The sequence below is a fragment of the Chrysemys picta genome, chromosome 9 (assembly GCF_011386835.1).
Source record: "Chrysemys picta bellii isolate R12L10 chromosome 9, ASM1138683v2, whole genome shotgun sequence".
In the NCBI taxonomy this organism is placed as follows: Eukaryota; Metazoa; Chordata; order Testudines; family Emydidae; genus Chrysemys; species Chrysemys picta.
The window spans coordinates 82900608-82922189 of NC_088799.1; the positions used below are offsets into that span (position 1 = coordinate 82900608).

General features: G+C 46.8%; 1 protein-coding gene across 3 annotated transcripts in view; it reads left to right on the top strand.

Moving 5' to 3' along the window:
• ARHGEF9 (Cdc42 guanine nucleotide exchange factor 9) overlaps nt 1-21582 on the top strand; it is a 324587-nt gene that overhangs the window by 39716 nt on the left and 263289 nt on the right. For all 3 annotated transcript variants that reach the window (XM_065557243.1, XM_005295667.5, XM_065557244.1), the window contains one exon: nt 11400-13423. In XM_065557243.1, coding sequence (XP_065413315.1) covers nt 11468-13423 — 1956 coding nt within the window. In that variant the 5' untranslated portion in view covers nt 11400-11467. The remainder of the gene's footprint in view (nt 1-11399; nt 13424-21582) is intronic.

The following is a 21582-nucleotide window of genomic DNA, read 5'->3' on the forward strand; positions in this document are numbered from 1 at the left end:
TTGGTTTGTTTAGTCCGTGGAAGAGAAGAATGAGAGGGAACTTGATAACAATTTTCAAGTACATAAAAGGTTATTACAAGGAGTAGGGAGAAGAATTGTTTTCCTTAATCTCTGAGGATAAGACAAGAAGCAAGGGTTAGGGTGTGGGAGGGGGTGAGGGATCCAGCTGGGGGTACAGGCTCTGTGGTGGGATCAGGGATGAGGGGTTTAGGGTGCAGGAGGGGGCTACAGCAGGGGCGATTTAGGTTGGACATTAGGAAAAACTTCAGTCAGTAGGGTTGTCAGTCGAAAAGGGACCCTGGCAGCTCTGGTCAGCATTGCTGACCGGGCCACTAGTAGTCCAGTTGACAACACAGCAGGCTAAGGCAGGCTCCCCGCCTGCCCTGGCTCTGTGTAGCTCCCGGAAGCGGCTGGCATTTCCATCTCCTAGGCACAGGGGCAGCCACGGGGACTCTGCGCGCTGCCCCTGCCCCAAGTGCCGGCTCTGCAGCTCCCTTTGGCCAGGAACCACGGCCAGTGGGAGCTGCGGGGGCGGTGCCTGCAGGCACGGGCAGTGTGCAGAGCCCCCTGGACCCTCTGCCTAGGAGCCGGACATGCTGGCTGCTTCTGGGAACCACCTGAGGTAAACACCGCCCAGCTAGAGCCCATACCCCAAACCTCCTCCCACACCCCAACCCCCTGCCCCAGCCCTTAGCCCACTCCTGCACCCAGGGCCGGCTCTGGCTTTTTTGCCGCCCCAGGCAAAAAAGCCTCCCGCCGCCCCCCGGCGGGGAACGCGGCACGGGAGGGTGCCGAGCCCGGCCGCGGCCCCGCTCTCCCCAGCCGGCCGGAATGCCGGGAGGAGGGCGCCGAGCCCGGCCGCGGCCCTGCTCTCCCCAGCCGGCCGGAGTGCCGGGAGGAGGGCGGCGAGCCCGGCCGGGGCCCCGCTCTCCCCGACCGGCCGGAGCGCCGGGCGGAGGGCGGCGAGCCTGGCCGCGGCCCCACTCTCCCCGGGTGAGCGCCACCCCCCTCCAGGTGCCGCCCCAAGCACATGCTTGGAGAGCTGGTGCCTGGAGCCGGCCCTGCCTGCACCCAAACTCCCTCCTGGATCCCACGCCCCCTCTTGCACCCCAACACCCTGCCCTAGCCCTGAGCCCACTCCCACACCCAAACTCCTTCCTGGATCCCACACCCCCTCTTGCACCCCAACACCCTGCCCCAGCCCTGAGCCCCCTCCCACACTTCAAAGCCCTTGGCCCCAGCCCAGAGCCCCCTCCTGCACCCTAAACCCCTCATCCCTGGCCCCACTCCAGAGCCTGTACCCCCAGCTGGATCCCTCACCCCCTCCCACACCCTAATCCCCTGCCCCAGCCCAGAGCCCCCTCCCGCACCTTGAACTCATTTCAGGAGGGTAGGGGAGAGTGAGCGACAGAGGGAGGGGGATGGAGTGATCGTGGGCGGGGCCTCAGGGAAGGCTGGGGCAGGGCTAGAGTGTTCAGTTTTATGCAATTAGAAAGATGGCAACCCTAATTGTCAGGGTAGTTAAACACTGGAACAAATTGCCCAGGGAGGTTATGGAATCTCTGTCATTGGAGATTTTTAAGAGCAGGTTAGACAAACACCTGTGAGGGATAGTCTAGATAATACTTAGTCCTGCCATGAGTGCAGGGGACTGGACTAGATGACCTTTCAAGGTCCCTTCCAGGCCTACGATTCTATGAAATGTGTATGTGGTTGTGGGGATGGGAAGAAGATTTCCTATTTTATCCAAACTTCTCTACACGTTTCTATTACTCTGGGGGTGCTGCCAAATAAGGGGGTCATTTGTAAAAGTCAATAGTGACAATCCAGTGAAAAACCTAAGGCTCTGTTTTGCCTGTACGGCCCAGTTCCACACTGTGGGCACTGCAAAGCTTCCCAACCCTGAAGACACTCACAGATCAGTGTTCTATGCACTCTAGGGGCCATTGGCACAGAACTGAAGCGGGGAAGGGAAGATATTAAAAACTGCAGCCTTTGGATACTTTCTTAAATTGTAAGATACATCCCATGAAAACAGGATCCTTCCATAGTCTTGGTTAGAAGATGAGAGAAAGTTTTCTATTTCCATTTGTCTTCACAAAACCTGTAGAGTCATTCCCAATGGAGAAGAAGAAGAAGAAGTGAATTCTTCTAATCTTTACCTACTGAGGCTGGAGACCTCCCCCTATGACAAGGCAGGCTCGACTTTGTACCCTGTCTCTGGTACAGCAGTCGGTGCAACCCTCACGGCCCTGCATTTGCTTTGCATTTCTCAGGTATGATAATGCTGAGATGGATTATCACCTGGCCTGGCTACTTACTGGAAGAACCGCTCTAGTGTAATGACCATAAAGCCATCTCCATGGCAATGGACATGTTCTATTCTGTTATTGATTTACTCTTAAGATGCAGGCTTAGTTCTCAGGCACTACTAAGTAATCTTGCCAGGGAGGTGGTCTCTGAAGGGAATAGTCTCTTCTCATGCATGCATGCATGCATGGAAGTCCCCCAGCAGGAAGCACAGGTGATTCAGAGGCTGTCTTTGTGTGGGCCATGGTATAGCAGTTGTTCAGCTGGTCTGTGGGATTATGGACAGGGTCAGGATGGGTTATCACAGGATAAAAAACAAAATCTTTTACTTATATAGTGGATTTAAATGCAAAAGATCTCAAGAAACTTTACAAATTACTCGGGAGCCCACCCCCATCACCCACCACTGAAGTGCAGCCACCTCTGAGGTGATATGCAACAGCTGATTAACAGGAATTTTTAGATAGGGATAACATAATTACTATGCCCATGTTGGAATTTAGCCAGGATACCAAGATTATCTTCCTATTCTTGCAAAGAATCTTACGAGATCCTCAATTATCATAAACAGTCAGGACTTAGTGTTTACTTTTCACGCTGAAGACTGTTCCCTTCTAACAGCATAGGTTCAGTACTGACTTCGAGGCATCAGGGCCATCTAAGGAACAGCTAACATGTGTAGCATGTGAGGTTTTCTGTGGGAATCTCCCATCCAACTACTGACCAGATTTGATCCTGCGTAGCTTGTGAGAACTGATGAGATCACCCAGCCCAAAATGCAGGTTTGGAAAATAACAGTGTGGGTTACCCAGTCTAGCCTTGCCATTTGGCAAGCCATCTCCCAGTGTCGTTGCCATTAACTTCCTAGTCAAAGTCCTCTTCATAATCTGCTTTGATGGCGCCTTGACCACTTCCCTTAGTATTTTACTGGATGAAATTTACCCCTCGCAGAGAGCCGGCATGAGGCCTTTGCAGTATTTAAGCCCTGTTCTGAGGGCAGAAGTGAAATGTAAGCGGTGTACAGGCCTCGTGCTGGCTCTCTGCACTGGTGAATTTCACCCACTGCAAAGATCTTTAACCTAACGTCTAACCCCAACCTTTTACTTCCTTATCTTCTTCCATGCTGTGGAGTAATAGTTCAGGCGGCGTTTAATGTTCCTGTGGCTTTGAAAGTCCTTCAAAAATATTAAACCATGAAAAAGCTTCCGCATTTCCATTCCAGACAGAGGATCTAAAAGTTAAGCATTTTATCCTGTTTTTTTTTCCTTCTCAAGCCACAGGGCAGCTTTACAACATCAAATGCTTAATAAAAATACTTTTGCTCATGGCCTGGAGGCTGTTATGACATAAAATATTGTGCCAAAAATGTTTTCTGCCAGCCTTGCAGTCATTCCAAACTGTCAAATGTTCAGTGAAAGGTTTTTCCTCTATCACTGAAATCTCTTGACAGAATCAAATCCAGCCTGGGCCAGAAGATCCTTTAAATCAGAGTTTCTTCATCAGCCAATCTCTTTCCAGGATTCATCAGTGTGCTGAAACACTGGATTTTGCTAAGGCTGCGAATGACTCTTGGGAAACAATAGGGAGAGTTTGGCTGGCTGGAGTGGGAGTAGCCCAGACAAAGTAGTATTCCCTGAACAGGGGTTTGTGGAGCACTTCTGAGATCTGAGGAGAACTGATTAATCACTCTGGCCTGATCAAAGGCCCATTTGGTCTAGATGAGTCTTTCTGTTAACTTCTATGGACATTGGATTGAGGCCATGGTGCTATCTCTCCCCCTTGTCTCCACTTCCTAAGTCACATTAAAAGAAACAAAAATATACATTTGATATGACTTTCTGTTGAAAGCAATTGCTGCTGTAGCCACAGGGATGTTATGTGATTGCAAATGGTGTATGGAGGGGAGGTGCCCATAAGACTGTTTCTCTATTAGGATGTGGGTCATGCTAACAAAATGCATGAGAATCCTGAGGTAGACCAATCCATTATGGCACATAGAAGTTTGTGTAACTCTACCAAAGTGATTTTGATGGGGGTTACAGCTCCTAGTGTTTTTTGTTTTTGTTTTTTTGTTTTTTTTTAAAAGCAAGAACACTTCAGAGAATACCATGAGTTGTGAGGGGAAAGGGTTTATATGAATGTATGCTGTTGTGAGGGGAATCTTGCTCCGGGGTTTTCTTCACTAGAAAATTATATCAAATTAGAACTCTACTTTGATGAGTTGTGCTAACTAACACCCTATTGGCCACAATTTTTGCAGTCAGGAACAAGTGAAGTTTAACATTATGTCAGCAGGTTATGGGTAAATCGTAGTGATACCAGAGTTTACCTACAAGTAACTGACACAATGTTGGACAGAGCGGTCCCTTGGGTAGAGCGAATCAGGGTGACCGCTCCGGGCCCAGTACTTCGGTGCGATTGGCCAGGGCGGTCGGTCCCGGAAGAGATGAATCTGTCACTTCTGCCTTGGGCCCTGCACCTCCTAGGGATGGCCCTGATGTTGGACATGACTTATCCCAGTCTACAGGGACTGCAAAGTTGTGTTAGTCCGCAAACAGCTCCTCAAGGTTGTGTTCTAACTTGGTATAATTCTCTAGTGAAGATAAGTCCCTAGCAACAGGTAAAGCTCCAAGGATTTGCTGGTTTTGGCCTCGTTCAGATAGAGCCAAAAACTTTGAGGCCAAAATTTGTTCTCAATTACACCAGTGTAAATGTAGAGTAAGTCCACTGACCTTTGTGCCATTATCCTTGATGAAATGGGCACTTACTGATATTTACAGCAGACCTTTCATTTCAAGCAAAGCAAGTAGCAACTTGGGAGTCCCATGTATCCTGCAACCTGCAAGTTGAGCCTATTTCAATTGCCTTGTCTGGTGGTGCAGCCTAAGTGATTGGGTGTAATCGCCCACTCCCCCAGCTGGCACCGAGGAGAATTGTCTTCCTGTCTTCTATGCAGGCTGTGTCCCTAGAAATAAATTATATGAACTTCTTATGGGTGGGGATCTTTGTGGGACTTGGGGTTGCTCTTCAAGTGACTGTGGTGAAGGTAGCTGTGCAGCTGTTACAGCTTATTACAGGAGAGACGCGCGCCGAGCTCTCTTGTGGAGGTATTACCTTTGTTCTTTCCTGTTTGGTTGTTTTCATGATTCTTGCAGATGGAAAGGCCTTTTGTTTTAGAGCCCAGTTTTCTCATCAGATTTCTTATGTTTTTCACGCACCAAGAACAACCGTATATTTTCAGCTTGAATTACTTGTAGAACAAAAATAAAGTCTCCAAGAGAGAACATGTGTGTGTCCCTCCTCCACAACATGCTATATCATTTCTTATTCCTGGCATTAGGGTTGCCAAACCTCCCGGTTTTGCCAGGAGTCTCCTGGAATTGGGCTCTTATCTCCTGGAGGCTATTGAAGCCAAACTGGGAGATTTTAGGTGCTAAAAGTCTGGTGGCACAGCAGGGCTAAGGCAAGTTCCCTACCTGCGCTGGCCCTGCACCGGAAGTGACTGGCATGTCCCTGCGGGGTGCAGGGGCCTCCGCGCACTGCCCCCACCCTGAGCGCTGACTCCGCAGCTTCCATTGGCCGGGAACTGTGGCCAGTGGGAGTTGCTGGGGTGGTGCCTGCAGGCAGGGGCAGCGCGCGGAGCCCTCTAATCCCCCACAGGGGCTGCAGGGACATGTTGGCCGCTTCTAGGAGTGGCACGGGGCCAGGGTAGGCAGGGAGCCTGCCTTAGCCCTGCTGCGCCACTGATGGGGAGTCGTCTGAGGTAAGTGCCACCCGGCTGGAGCCCGCACCCCTCACCCCCTCACACACTCCAACCCCCTACCCCAGTCCGGAGCCCCCTCCTGCACCCAAACTCCCTTCCAGAGCCCACACCCCCTCCTGCACCCCTACCCCAGCCTGGAGTCTCCTCCTGCACTCAAACTCCCTCCCAGAGCTTGCACCCCTCACCCCCTCCTGCACCCCAACCTCATGCCCCTGCCCCAGCCCTGAGCCCCTTCCTGCACCCAAACCCCCTGCCCGGAGCCCCCTCATGCACCTAAACTCTCTCCCGGACCCCGCACTCCCTCCTGCACCCCAACTCCCTGTCCCAGCCCGGAGCCCCCTCCTGCACTCAAACTCCCTCCCAGAGTCCACACCTCTCACCCCTTCCCGTATGCCAATCCCCAATCCTGAACCCCCTCATGGAGCCCATGCCCCAACCCTGAGCCCTCTCCAGCACCCAAACTCCTTCCCAGAGCTTGCACCCCCGACCGCTCTTACACCCCAACCTCGTGCCTAAGGCTCAGCCGGAGCCCCGTCCCACACTCTGAAACCCTCAGCCCCAGCCCAGAGCCCACACCCCATCCCCCTGCCCCAGCCCAATGAAAGTGAGTGAGGGTGTGGGAGAGCGAGCGGCAGATGGAGGGGTGGATGGAATGAGCGAGGCAGGGCTTTGGAGAAGGTGCAGGGGGTGGGACAAGGGTGTTTAGGTTTGTGTGATTAGACAGTTGGCAACCCTACCTGGTATCGGTGTTGACTAGTAGGTTTAGTCGTCTGGTTAATAAATGCATGCAAAAATATTTCCAGACTGCTCTGTTCAAAACTTACTTAAAAACATCCTTTTTACTGTAAACCAGGATTATGACTAAAACTTTATCTCTCATTCTTGTAGCCTTTCCTCCCCACATGTTTATACTTGGGAACTAGGCTTTTTTATGCCATTACAGCTCTTAAAATGCTAGCAGCAGCATGGATTATGGCTTAGGGCCTCGAACGGGGCTATATCTTATACTGCAATCCGAGGTGTGACTGCAGCACATGTAGACCTATTAGCTACCTCAGATAACAATAGCAATGAAGCAGCAGCAGCAGGGGCTGTACAAGCCCATCCAGGTCCCTCGATATGTACTCAAGCAGCTTGCCTGTGCTGCCGTGGCTTCACTGCTATTGTGATTTGAGTTAGCTAGATCAAGACTGAGTTCTGTTCCCTGCTTGAAAACTGACTTGTGTGACCTCTGGCCAATCACTTCACCTCTGTGACTCTCTTTTTCCCACCACCCTTTCTCTGTCTGGCCTATTTAAATTGTAGATTCTTTGGGACAGGGACTGTTTGCTATTATGTGCTTGTACCGTGCCTAGCACAATGGGTTTCTAATCTCGGTTGTGGCCTCCGGGCACCGCTGAAATGACACTACTATGATTTTGATCTTATTGAAATCAATGGGAGGTTAGCCCATTTGTAGCCCCCCCCTTCTTTTCCTCTGCACGATCATCGTAGAATTCTCGCAAACCTCTGCTCATTACTACCACCACCTGTCAAGCATTTTTAGACGCTTTGGATGAAGAACATATACATCCAGCTGGATTGAGCAAAATTAATGTTTTCCAGCTGGATTGAAAACCTGGGAGAGCTGAGGTGGAGGTGCGTGGGGGCCTCCCACAAACCCAGGTGCTTTAATAATAGGACAGAGCTGGCTGCCAAACATACAGGCTCCCCTCTAGAGGGAGATTTAGCTTCATGTACACAAGGAGGAAGGCCAGCAGTTGCCAAGCGCGCACAGCCTGGGAAACCAGGAGATTTGAGGAGTATAACAAGTCCTGCACACTTAATTGGTAAGAGGCTGCCGAAAATAAGCGGGGCCTCTCGCATCAAATATATGATAGCCTCCTGTTGACCTCTTAAACCTTCCCCTGGGTCTGCTGCCATCCCAGCTGGCGGCGGAGGTATCTATTGAAGCTGTGTTGTTGCTGTTGTGTGGGTGTTTGCAAATGTGGTCACAAATAGTTATTTCTTAAAAACGTTTTAAGGTGGTTTATATAAAGATAAACCTCCTGAGTCTTCTGTCCGTGTGTGTGTGTGTGTGTGTGTGTGTTTGTGCATGTGTAGGCGTGAATATAGAGCTGGTCAGAGGTGCTCGAGCGGCAGACTGAAGGCCTCTGTTTATCCTCAAAACAGCTAGAGCATGAGAAGAGCCACTGCTGTCCCTCAGTTCTGAAAATAGTTTGGACCCATTCAGTTTTTGGCTTCTTTTCTGAAACTGCCAACAAAGGAGCCTTTTTTGTGTTTGGGTTTTTGGGGATGTGGCCCCTGGGAACTAAAGGGAGACCACCATGCTCATTTCATGTAGGCCACGTCAGGACAGTTTTCTTTTACTAGCAAGTCAGTCAGGATTTGAACTGATGACTTCGAGGTGATATATTTCACCCAGCCCCGGAGCTACGCATTCCTGCCACTCATTTGCTCTTACACTAGAATCTCTTTGGCATCATCATTGTCCACTGTGGTGACTGAATTGCAAATTGTTTAGTGGTTTGGGCAAAGTGGCCGTGGGAGGGGACTTAAAGGGGCATCACCTCAACTCCAGTCTCTAAAGCAATATGTCTGTGCAGCATACAGAGTGCCTGGGGGGGAGGGGAGAGGCTGGAGCAGTGCACTTGAACTGGCTTCATGGCAACTGCTCCAATTCACATCTGGCTTAAAGCCCCTTTTGTACCCTGCTTTGTGAGCCTTGCAGAGCGCTCATCAGCTGCTTGGTCTCTTTGACAAATCAAAACTGATCCCGATCTCTTTTATAAACATCCCTCTTACGTGTTTGTAGACAATTATGTTTCTTTTCAGTCTTCTTTTCCCCAGATGTAATCTCCCCAGTAAAGAACAATACATTATAAATTGTAAAGGAGAAGAGAAAAGGAAAGTAAAAGCCTTTTGTGACTTTGCCTTTCACCCCAGTGTGCGTGGTCGCCTTTCAGCTTTCAACTTTTAAAATGCTCCCTTCCCAGCCATTCAGTTCCATTCATTTCTATTATTCTTTAAATTACAGCCGTGATCACTGTGAATAATTCATGTGTGTGAAGTGATTTGAACGGCCCTGGGGATTAGGAATCTTTGGCTAGTTCCAGAGCTGCTGAAGGGCAAATAGTCCCGCTTGGCAATGAGTATTTTTAACAAAAAATTGCAGTTTTTTATTTATTTTTCCTGTTCTCTCCAAATGGGGTCAGCACAAGACACCCGGGTGCTACTTAAGCCCTCAACATAGAGTTTAAATGGGACTTAATTGGTGCCTAGGCCTCATGCAAGGCCTCTGCCCGGGGGGGTGAATATCATCCTTTAAGATTTCTCCATCACAAAGCTGGATGGCGGTGTGGACTGGGGCAGTGTGGTCCAGAGAATCCTCACCATTAGCAAAGCATGACCTTGCCCTACTTTTCCAGATCTGTGCAGGGCAGTGTGTTTGCTTTGAGTTTTTGGCATTTTATGTTACACTGGAGGTAACTGTCTTTCACCTCTGTCCATTTCCACGATTATCAGCAGAGTCCTAGCCATTTACACTGGCGCAGATGGCTTGGTGCAAACTAAAACAAGATGCCTTTAATTCATATAAAAATAAGTGCCGTGTTAAAGAGGTGCTGACTCAAGGGCCACAAACTAGTTTGGATAAACGTCTGAGTTCCCTGGTGTTTCTACCAACCTTGTAGGTTCGACTGTCTCTATGTGAGGTGTCACCCAATTAATTTAGATTTGGTGGGAATGGTTGAAATGAACAGGGCCGGCTCTGGCTTTTTTGCCGCCCCAGGCAAAAAAGCTGCCGGCCGCCCCCCCCGCCCCCCTCGCGGGGGGGGGGGGGGGCGGCCGGAGCCCCGGGGGGAGGGCGGCGAGTCCCGGCGGGGGCTCCACCCTCCCCCCGGCCGCCGGGGGGGGGGGGGGCTTTGTGGGCTGGTGCCTGGAGCCGGCCCTGGAAATTAAGTCAGTTCAGATTGTAAATCCTGTGGGTCAGGGACTTGTCTAATACCTGATGTTTGTACAGCACCTAGCACAATGGGGCCAAACTTAGTTGGTCCTCAGGAACTACTGTAATAAACATGATTATTAATAAAAATTAATGTAATTACCAACTGCACAGTGCAGGTGCGGGGTGGGGGTTGCATATAGAAATGCAAACTAAGAAGTGATTAGCTGGATAGGGAGGGAGCCCCGATCCTTTGTTACTGAGAGTGCTGCTGTGCAGTCCGCTATTCCTCCATCCTAGAAGCAGGAGGAAGGCCACATGAATTTATTTATTATTAAGTCTTCTCAGACCCACCCTTTCTTTTCCTACATCCTGCCACTATCTTTCCCCTGTGCTGTTGAGAATAAGAATGCTCAGAGGCCTTCCTTCTGTTCAGTGCTTAACTTTACTGATATCCACATGCAGGCTCTGCTTGCAACTGCACTGAAGTGTAACAGCCTTGTGCCCTGGGCAAGGATCTGGAGGATCAATGTCATAGAGAGGAATCCTGCTCTGTCGCGCATGGCTGTACTGGGCAGAGGACCCACCTGTGGCAGAGGAGGGTTAGGCTCTGCTTTCAGCGGTGCATATGACTGGGAGTTCAAATATATCCTCACAAAGAAAGCTGAGCCGCTGGCACCTCTCGCTGCACCTTGCTCTTGTGGTTTTATTCCTGACCACAAATATTGTACGTTGGAGCTCACGGCAGTGGAACCTGTACGCATTATGATACATCACAGTGGTGACTGCAGAGCTTCCGTTTGGAACTCCCTGTCCTGCATTGGGGTCCCCAGGCTGCTGACAAAGTTACAGGGTTGAGATCTAAAGACTGTCTCTTTAGAATTGGCATGGACGCACCATCAATTATCTGAGCTCCAGGGAAGGGAGCATTGTGGAGCCTCTTGGAATGGCTGCCAGGAGAGGATTGGAACTGCTCAAGGGTAAATATGTTGCTACTTCATGATGGATTGGTCTGGTGAAGATGTAAGTTGCATTTATAAGGAGATTTTGCTGAAATCCCCCCCGCCCCAATTCTTGTGTGTTCAGCACCCATGTTGAGCCACTGGACAAAAGGAGATTTTATCATAAAATGTGTGTATTTTTGTACCTTTTACTGATGTGTGGAAGTTTATCTGTAGTCACTAATTCCTCACAACTGAATCAATGTTTAAGCAACTTTAAATTTTACACATGCGTGGGGCAGAAACTCAGCTTTATGGAAGTCAATGATGAAACCTTCACTGATGTCAGTAGGGCCAGGATTTGGCCCTTGGTGTTTTGAGAAATGTAACCTTAAAATCCCTTTGTGTTGCTAATTGCATTCTTTTATTCTGTTTCCTTAAGCCCCATGAAGAAAATACTCTGAAGACAATGGAGCTGTGACATTCTACATCAACTTGCCAACTGGAACTATGGAAATTATAGAAGATTGCCAGCACGGTCATGCTGGGCTGGTGCCAAATGGATACATGAACAAGATTTTTCAAGCCAATCCAGAGGATGGGAGCACTGAGACACTAAAGATTTGTGACCTTCAGCACTGTAACTCCAGAGGCATCAACCAAAATGCAAGGGAAGAGGCAGCCAGGTATAAGAAGAAAGCCAAGGGCAACCGGATTTGGAATTTTGTTAGCCGAAGGAAAGGTCCCTCCATGAATAACAAAAGACCCCAGTCCATGATCCTGCTAGGAGATACCTCAGAGATCTTAGAAGAAAAACGCAAGATGTCCTTCATGGAGAGGGTGAGGTCCTTAAAAAAGCTAAGAACCTCCAGCATGTCTAAAAATGTGGATTTGAGACCCTCCAAAGCCAAAGTTTCTCGCATCCCTGAGGAGGACCAGGAGGACAGTGACCAAAGGGCAGTCTACAGGATTAAGAAACTAGCTGACAGTCAGAGGCCTTTCCGTCATTCATATGCAGGGTACATCGATGATTTGGATTCTTCCTTTGAAGACGTAGAGTTAAATGTCAGCATTCCAGAAATTGATGCCAATGAAAATAAATGGCTCAGGGATATTAGTGTCAGAATACACAATGAAGATAATGATAGTAACTGCCATAAAATGTCAGCTAGAAAGAGCAAGCTTTTGAATTTTGAAAACTCTAAGAGTTCTGCGATTACAGAAAGGGACAATCAAAAGAGGTGTCCCATGCTTCCTGAGGAGAGCAGGAGAGGAAAAAGCTCTGATGTCTGGAGCTATCTGAAGGGAATTTCATTGTCTAGCAAAGATAATTCAAAGTTGCTCAATCAAAGTGTTGAAACAAATTTCCAGAACTTAGAAAATATAACTGATAATTCTGCTTCTTATTTTGACTTTGATACGAGATGTGAGGAGAATCTTAGCCATCCTAAAAAATCAAACAGTGAAATGAAAGCCAGTCACTTTGGTGGTGTTCTTCGGTTCTTTAACAGTGTGGCTGAGGCAGCTAGGAAGTGGCGAGGCTCTTCCCGGACATTTTCACAGGGAGAGCAAAGACCTCAGTCCAATTTCAGAAGTCAGAGGCAGGAAGCCTCCTCCCACAAAGAGTCTTTGGTTATTCAGAATGAAAATGCCAGAGCTTTCTCTTCAACGGGAATGTCATTGCGGTCTCCAGATTCTGGGATTTGGGATAATCATAGTTCTGAGAGTTCAACAGGAAAAGTGCTGCCTCAGCAAAGTGTTGAAGCAGAGTTATCTCAAGAGATCAGCAGCTCTGCTCTGGACAATGAGAATGATAGTTTTAATGAACTTTCTGACCTTGGGCCAGGTCCATCCATCTCCCCACTGCCAGAACTTCCAGATGACCATTATGCTCTGTTAAGCACACAAGGCCCATCTAAGGCTCTTTCACAGTTTCCAGACATGCCTGTGACTGAATTAGATGCTCGGGACCCGGGCAGCTCTCCGGCGGCGGATGCTCAGGACCCGGGCAGCTCTCCGGCAGCGGATGCTCGGGAACTTGGAAATATTGAGTTACATTTGAAAGACAGGGCTAAGACTAAACTGGGTATTCAGGAACTGAGTAGCACTCCAAAGTATACTCAGGACACTAGGAGTACTTCAGTGGATATTCAGGACCTGGACAAGACTCAATCACATTCTCAAGATCTTTCTAAGAGTAAACTGGATACTCGGGACCCAGAGAGTGCTCTGACTTGTACTCAAGGCCTCTTTGCAGTTACTCTTTTAAAACATGCAACAGATAATGAGAAAGCTTTAGAATTGGAGGATTCTCCTATCAAAGAACATGAAATAAGTTTACCAGGAGAACAAATTTCCATGGAGAGGCCAGACAAAGCAAATCACTTTAAGTATAGTAAAGTGTGCCATCAGATCCAGATGAGCCTCTGTACAATTGTTTCCTTCGGGGAACTCAACAATGGAAAGGTATGACCAATCTTCACTGTAACACTGTCGCAATAAGACACTATACAATACTCCCTCCTGGGTAGAAGGTCTGCGGACAAAACTGGTTTTGTTATAGTTTATCTGGTCTTCCAATTCAATTAGACCTTCATATCATATATGGATGAAGGCAGTGGACACATCTTTTAAAGCAGACAAAAAAGGAGTCAGTAGGCTGATGGTATCTCTGAGCTACTTGTTTTAGAACTAGTTGGCCACCTCACACATATCAATGTGCCTGTGGAAGGGTAGCTGTGGCAAAAACAGCCCCAGCATAGAGAGAAACTTTATAGTTATTTCCAAAAAGCATCTTTAGTTCCCCCCGACACACACACATTTAACTCATTCAAAGATTTGACTTGGTACTGTATGACATTATGATTAAAAACTTAAAAAAATATATAAAATTAACATGGCACACATTACATGGATTAAAAACTGGCTAACTGATAGGTCTCAAAATATAATTGTAAGTGGGAGAATTATCATTGAGCGGGTGTGTTTCCAGTGGAGTCCCAGGGATTGGTTCTTGACCCTACACTAGTTAACATTTTATCAGTGACCTGGAAGGAAACACTAGATCACTGATAAAGTTTGGAGATGACACAAAAATAGGGGGAATGCTAAATAATGAAAAGGACAGGTCACTGATTCAGAGCAATCTGGATCACTTGGAAAACTGGGTACATGCAAACAATGTGTTTTAATGCATCTAAATGTAAACACATATGTGTAGGAACAAAGCATATAGGCCATACTTACAGGATAGGGAATCCCAGGAAGCAGTGACTCTGTACAAGATTTGGGTGTTATGGTGGATAATCATCTGAACACGATCTCCCAGTGTAAAATTGTGGCCAAAACAGCTAATGCAATCTTGGGAGGCAGAAACAAGGGAATCTTGAATAGGAGTAGGGAGGTTATTTTACCTCTGTATTTGGTACTGGTGTGACTGCTGCTGGAATCCTCTATCCTGTTCTGGTGCCCACATTTCAAGAAGGATGTTGATAAAATTGAAGAGGGTTCAGAGAAAAGCCATGAGAATGATCAAAACATGCCTTAGAGTGATAGATCAAAGATCTCAATCAATTTAGCTTAACAAAAAGAAGGTTAAGGGGTTACAGTCTATATGCATCTAAATAGGGAACCAGTATTTAATAATGGGCTCTTCAAAGTAGCAGAGAAAGATATATCATGACCCAAAGGCTCAAAGTTGAAGCTAGACAAATTCAGACTGGAAATAAGGTGTAAATTTTTGACAGTGAGGTAATTAACCATTGGAACAATTTACCGAGGCTGTGGTGGATTCTCCATCACTGGCAATTTTAAAATCCAGCTTGGATGTTTTTTTACAAGATCTGCTCTAGAAGTTATTTTGGGGAAGTTCTATGGTGTGTGCTATGCAGGAGGGCGGACAAGATGATCACAATGGTCCCTTCTAGTCTTGGAATCTCTGAAAAGTAGAGGTTAAAGTGCTGAAATTCTTCAGGTTACGCGGGATTTGTAAGCATCCAGTGGATAAAGTGTATTCAGCACTTTCGTTTCAGCCCCTAGGCTTGGATTTTCAAATGGACCTCGAGCTGTTGTTATTTATTATTTGCATTACAGTAGCATCTAGGAGCCCCAGTCATGGACCAGGACCCCACTGTGCTAGGTGCTGCACAATCACAGGAAAAAGAGATGGTCCTTGCCCCAAAGAACATGCAGTCTAAGTTATGTGCCTGACTCCCATTGAAAGTCAAGAGTGTTGGTTATCTAACTCAGATAGCCCCCTTTGAAAGCCCCAGCCCTAGTTTACTTTCATTTTGCCACAGTTTGAGCTTCAACAAGTCTTCTAAAGACCTTCCAAAGAACAATCAATTGTGGTATTTAGAGCCAAGTTGTAAGTCTATTTTTAAAAAAAGAATTTTCCAGGTGAAATATTGCAGGTTGGTAGCACCAGAAAATGTCTGACTTCTCCAGTGGTCTGGTGCCGAACCTGGGGCCCAATCCAAAGGCCTTTGAAGTGAAAAGACTCCCACTGGGTTTCAATGGGCTTTGGATCAAGGCCTTATTCTGTGCTCATCTCTGTAGCCTCTGAGTACCTATGTACCTCTCCATGTGGGACAGGTATAGTGTGGGCAGCAAAAGTGGTGTGCTCTGACCCCTCATTGTCACATGCTGGGCCTCAAGCCTGTCCTGGAGGGACCACTTTCTATGTATCAGAGAGATCATCAACACATGGGGCCCATTCAGTCATTGGCCCAGTCGGTCAAGGCACACATTCCTTTCACTACCAGTAGTGCTGGAGACTTGTGGATGCCTGTGTTCCTGGAACTAGACTGAGACGCAGCTATTCGCTTCACACAGGCCACTGCTAGTGATCCTGAGACAGGATGGGAGGCATTTTTTAGATGCCAGAAAGGGAATGCTTGCCAGTTCATGAACAACTTTCCTCCCTTCCCCTGGCTTGAAGAGACTGGACACTGCAGAGGTTATGAGACTAGTCTCTCTTGGAAAAGGGGGCCATTACAATATCTGAGCCAAAAAGAGATGTTTTGGCAATTGGCAGCAGATTATAAATACTGAGGTAAACATTCCTGGATGCCAAACTCCAGGCTGAAATGGATATGGCTATTCTGATGTGTATCATTTCTTGCTATATTAATTTGGCTCTGACAATGTGCACTGCACTGTACAATACACAAAAACAGACAGTTTGTGTCCCAGAGATCTTGACATCTGATAACAGACACTTACAAGATGGAATGCACTGGGCAAGAGAACAGTTTAAACATTAATTAACTGTTTAATGATAAATCCCTTCTTGTGAGCCTCATGGAAGAAATGCCCCTTAAGAGGGTCTTGAGTGAAGAGAGGGCAACAGCTTGTCAGACAGCGTTCAGTTCATAGGAGGCAATGTGGAAACATGACGGACTGCACAAGCAAGCTAACGTTAATCTCCCCAACCCAGTAGCTAGCTGAGTGCAATGTATATATCTTTATATCTAATCTCAGGGCTCTTATAGCTAAATCTAAATGATTTCCCAGATCAGCTGCATGAACAGGATATGTGATGTGTCCTCTGATCATGGCTGACCTGCTGTAGCTCACAAACATTACCAACAAACTTAATCAAATACAGCACTTGAGATAACTGGGCAGGAAACTTCCCCATGAATTCCCGTGGAGTATAATGAGAATAATTGTAACAACTCATGTGTTGTCCATCCTCAGGAGTCCAGGACGCTCATGTTTCTTTTGGTGAAAAGAACATTCAGGTTAAAGGGAAAATATCTGGCCGGTGGCAGTTTTCACTTGGTTTTCCAAAGCTGGATATGGTGGTGGCTAGAGAATAAGAAGCAGTTACCACTTACTAGTGTTCTAGCAGGAGCAGAAGAGGAAAGCCCAAAATAGCTGCAAAGGAGGAAGATGCTGGAAAAGCAGCAGCAGTGGGCACAGGGCCGAAGGGAGCAGAGAGCCCATCTGGAATTCCTATACAAAATATTCTTATGTATCTAGGGGATTTGCCTGATTGTGCGATCAGGGAGTGGCAGTTGGAAATATTTAATCCCAAACTCGACATGCTTAAACTGGAGTGTTACACTAGTAGAGATCTCTGTGCTCTTGCTGATACAGGGACAAATCCAACCGCCCCTGGACACCTGTGAGCAGATCCCCCCGCCTCTCTAGGCTGCGGTTCCATTGCTCAGAGAAGGGACTGGATTTCAGGTGAAGTACTTGGCATGTGTATGGGCAGGTGATGCTAGGGTGGTGGTTCAGATGGGGAAGATGAGAATCCAGCCGCAGTGAAGACTAAGTGATAAATCCTGTGAGGCTTAAAATCTGCCAGGGATCCTGAAAACTTCTCAGAAGTTGAATAGTCATAGTCAATATCTGCAAAACAACCTTCCATAAAATATACAAAGGCCCTGGTCCTCATTGAGGACAAATGAATAAAACAGACGTGGAGTTTCCAGACATGGCTCTTTGTGAGATCAGACATTCCCAAGAAAGCTAAAAGCAGTGTAGTCTAGTGCACAGGGCACTGGACCGGGGTCTATTGCTAGCTCTAATGCTGACGTGCTGTGTGACTGTGGGCAAGTCATCTCTCTCTGCCTCTGTTTCCCTTTTTGGCTGTCATAGACTGTAAGCTTTTCAGGGCAGGGACTGTCTGCTGTTATGTGTATGTACAATGTCTAGAACAATGGGATCCTAATGTTGATGAGGGTCTCTAGACGCTACCCTAATATAAATAATAATAATAATAATAATAATAATAATTTTAAAGGGTAAAAAACTACTTATTTTTCAGACTTTTAGTTAACTTTAAACTTGCCCTGTCCATTTGCTCTCAGACCCTACTCAAAATTCTCCTCTCGTCCTGGGACACATCAAACCATTCAGCCAGAAAGGATTTGAGGAATTTGAAGAATAGTAGGAGTTAAAATCAGGTTGCAAATGGAAAGTTAGTTATAACCTTAACAAGCTGAACTACCCCAGCGCCAGAGTAAAATCTGCATCCTGATTTTAAGCTTATGGCTAAGTATTAGAAACAACTGGTAAGGTGAACGTCAGGTTCCTCTGGAGCTCAGACAATTTAAAAACTCGACCTGCAAACTAGCCAAAGCTGCCATCTTCATTTCTACGATTCCAAGAAATCTAGCATCCACATTGTCTCGCCCAAAAAGAGCACACAGCTCCCAGGAGGGACCTCACAGCATCTAGCATTGCCAAATTGCTGATCCTACAATATCAGCATTTCGGGAAGAAGTCAGCCTGGAGCCAGGCATACCCAAGTTTGATGTAATGATGTACTCTACCAGCTTCCATCAGTTTGAGATGGTGGCTGGGTGGGAAGGGAGGATGCCTGGTTGTTAGACTTTAGAGGATACACACGCCTAAAATGCAAAATCCAGCTCTTGATTTCTAATCATCCAGTTCTTGGGAGGGAGGGAGGGGTGTTATAGATCTGTGGTTTTGGAATGATATGGGGGACAATCACCAAATTTCAGTCTGGGTTCATGTTTCAAACACCACTTCACGCCCACTTCTGTTGTAGACATCTTCCCCCTCCCACGCCCCCCAATCCCAGTTACCTCCAGGTACTGAGTATTTCAGCCCAGCCTTTTCCACACTTAATAGGAAAGTGTCACTCTTAACTGTAAAAAGCAACAGAGGGTCCTGTGGCACCTTTAAGACTAACAGAAGTATTGGGAGCAATACTGAATCACTGCAGATTTAGACTAACACGGCTACCCCTCTGATGCTCTTAACTGTGAAAGCATGGCTGGCTTTTAACTGCAATCCTTTTGTGCCCTCTGCTGGCTATTGGTGAAATCAGTATGTTTCGATTTTCAGGAACTAACTTTTTACCAGCTACCTACTGATTTGAATTTTCAGTCCAAAGGGATTCCTTAAGGATTCCTTCTAGCAGCAGATTCTTGTAGCTGCATGGAGTAAGCCGGTAAGTAAGTCAGTTGTCTCTATTACCTTTTTCTGGGGGCATGTTGCAGCCAGAGCTGTGAAAGTCAGATTCTTGCAGACTGCAGCCCTGTCTGGAAGGTCATCTTCAGCATAGGATTTGGGTGCTGTGTCAAGATGGCTGTCTGCGCCTGAGCCACAACAGATTATTCACGCACAGACCCCTGCCACTCTTATAAAACAGGCAGCTATTGCCCCAGATTGCTATGAAGTGATCCCTCGTTCTGTGGTTGATACTGCTGAAGGTCATTGGTGGAACAGCCCCCTTCTTCACCTTAGTGTTGGTGAATATCATTGAGTTGCTTGAATTGTTACTGCCACTAAAGATCCCCCATAAAGCAGGCCATATTAGCGGGGAGCATGACCAATGATCTCCCATAAAGCAGTCCACGTTTTGAGGTGTGAGCAATGCTAGCAAACATTATTTGCTAGTAGAGTAACTGATGCTTTCATTCATGAGTGGCACATATAATTTCTCATGCAGTAACTGCACACCATGTGGATATACCTGAGAAATTCAGGGACTCAGAAGGGCATTCTCTCTGCACATGCCTGTTCTGCCTGGACTGGTACATTCAGGAGAATAGCAGGTGCATAGTCTGCTGATTAAGCACAGGACTTGGACTCAGGAGTTCTAAATTCAGCCACAGACTTGCAGCTTTGCTTATCTTCATTTTGTAGCAGCTGGTACAATTTGCTTGTCACAACTGGGAGAAGCTGCTATTTTCTTCTTCTCTATTTGACAAGAAATTGCTGGTAATGTTCAGCAACTTCTCACAGTGGCCTTTTCAGTTTAGTTTATTGTTGCATTGGCTGTCTGGCATTTAATGTTGCAAAGATTACTGTAGAGACCTGTAACTACATAGTAGCCAGGAGAAGGGCTATTTCCTAGAGCTGATCATCAGAGTTCTCTCTCTAACTCACAGTTAATATTGGCCCATTGGCAGCTGAAGTACCACTGATTAAACTTCAGACTAATATTTCAAATCAAGAAATGATACTTCACTTCCCCACTCTCTTAAATCTTGCTTGGGCCAAATGGCTGCTATGTTCTATTCTGTAGTAGCTACATTTTAGTGGCAGGGCCATTTGTCTCTAGCTGTTCTGATTTTCAGACACTTTTTTATTTTAATAACCACAAGGTACTAGTAAAATCTTAATGACAAAAACTTCTATTTTCTCTTTAACTGGTGTTTTGTCTGGGAATGCTGTTATTTTGCTGTCAGTGAGAGGTTTGGCAGTGTATGTAAAGGCTGGTGGCTTTATCCATACATATTTGACTCAGCCAGCTAGTTGGCACATGGCTAATCCATGTAACCACATGTTCCACATGATCTGCTGTTCCCTACTCCCTACATTAGTTTGTTATAACCACTTGTGGCTTTTTAATTAGTTCCCTGTCCCAAACAGTTTACAATCTGTCTTATACTATGTGTTTGTACAGTGTCCCGCTCACTGGGGCTTTGATCCCAGTTGAGGTCTCTGGGCATACTGTCCTATAAATAATAATAATTAATAATAAAGAACAATAAAATGTCACACATTCCCTGCAACCTCTTCCCGTTAACCAGTCTTATTGCCAGTTCATCTATAAGGAAGTCCTCCTGCATTCATTAAATACAGAAAGCTGGAATGGCTGGTAAATGTACCTTGAAATGGAGCCTACTTTATCTACCATTTTGTCTCCTAATCAAGAGAAGAATGGTGGTCCAGGGGTAACGTGCTAGCCTGGGACTTGGGGAATGTAAGTTCAGTTCTTTATTCTGATGTAGTCTTCCTGCGTGACCTTGGGCAAGTAACTTATTCTCTGTTTGCCTCAGCTTTCCATCTGTAAAATGTATTTATCGTCAAAACGCAGGAATGTTTTGAGGATAAATACATTAAAGGCACTCACTTACTGTGGTAATGGGGGCCATGTAAATACCTAAGATACATAGATGCAACTCTCATCTAGCCCGAAAGCTTACTAAAAAGAGGGTAATAACTATTGGAACAATTTACATATAATCATGGTGGATTCTACGTCACTGGTGATTTTTAAATCAAGATTGAATGTTTGTCTAAAACAGGGATCGGCAACCTTTGGCATGTGGGCCGGGCTGGTTTGTTTACCCGCCGCGTCTGCAGGTTCGGCCAATCGCGGCTCCCACTGGCTGCAGTTCACCGCTCCAGGCCAATGGGGGCGGTGGGAAGTGGCAGCCAGCACATCCCTCAGCCTGTGCCACTTCCCGCCGCCCCCATTGGCCTGGAGCAGCGAACCGCGGCCAATGGGAGCCGCGATTGGCCGAACCTGTGGACACGGCAGATAAACAAACCGGCCCAGCCCGCCAGAGTGCTTACTCCGGAGGGCCGCGTGCCAAAGGTTGCCGATCCCTGGTGTAAAAGAACTGCTCTAAGAATGATTTTGGAAGTTCTGTGGCCTGTGTTGCAGAGGAGGTCAAACTAGGTAATCACAATGGTCCCTTGGAACCGGTGAATCTCCCAGTTGGTACTGTTACATCGTCCACAGAAAATTCTGCTGATTTCCTAACTTACAGAGTGTGTCTGAGACTCATCATTTGTCAGGATAAAAATAAAAGCCTGATTTTGAATTGTATAACTAAAAAATGAAGCCATTCTTCAGATAGTCACTGCACATTTGGCCATTTCAAGACAATTGTTCTTTAGCTAATGAAAGG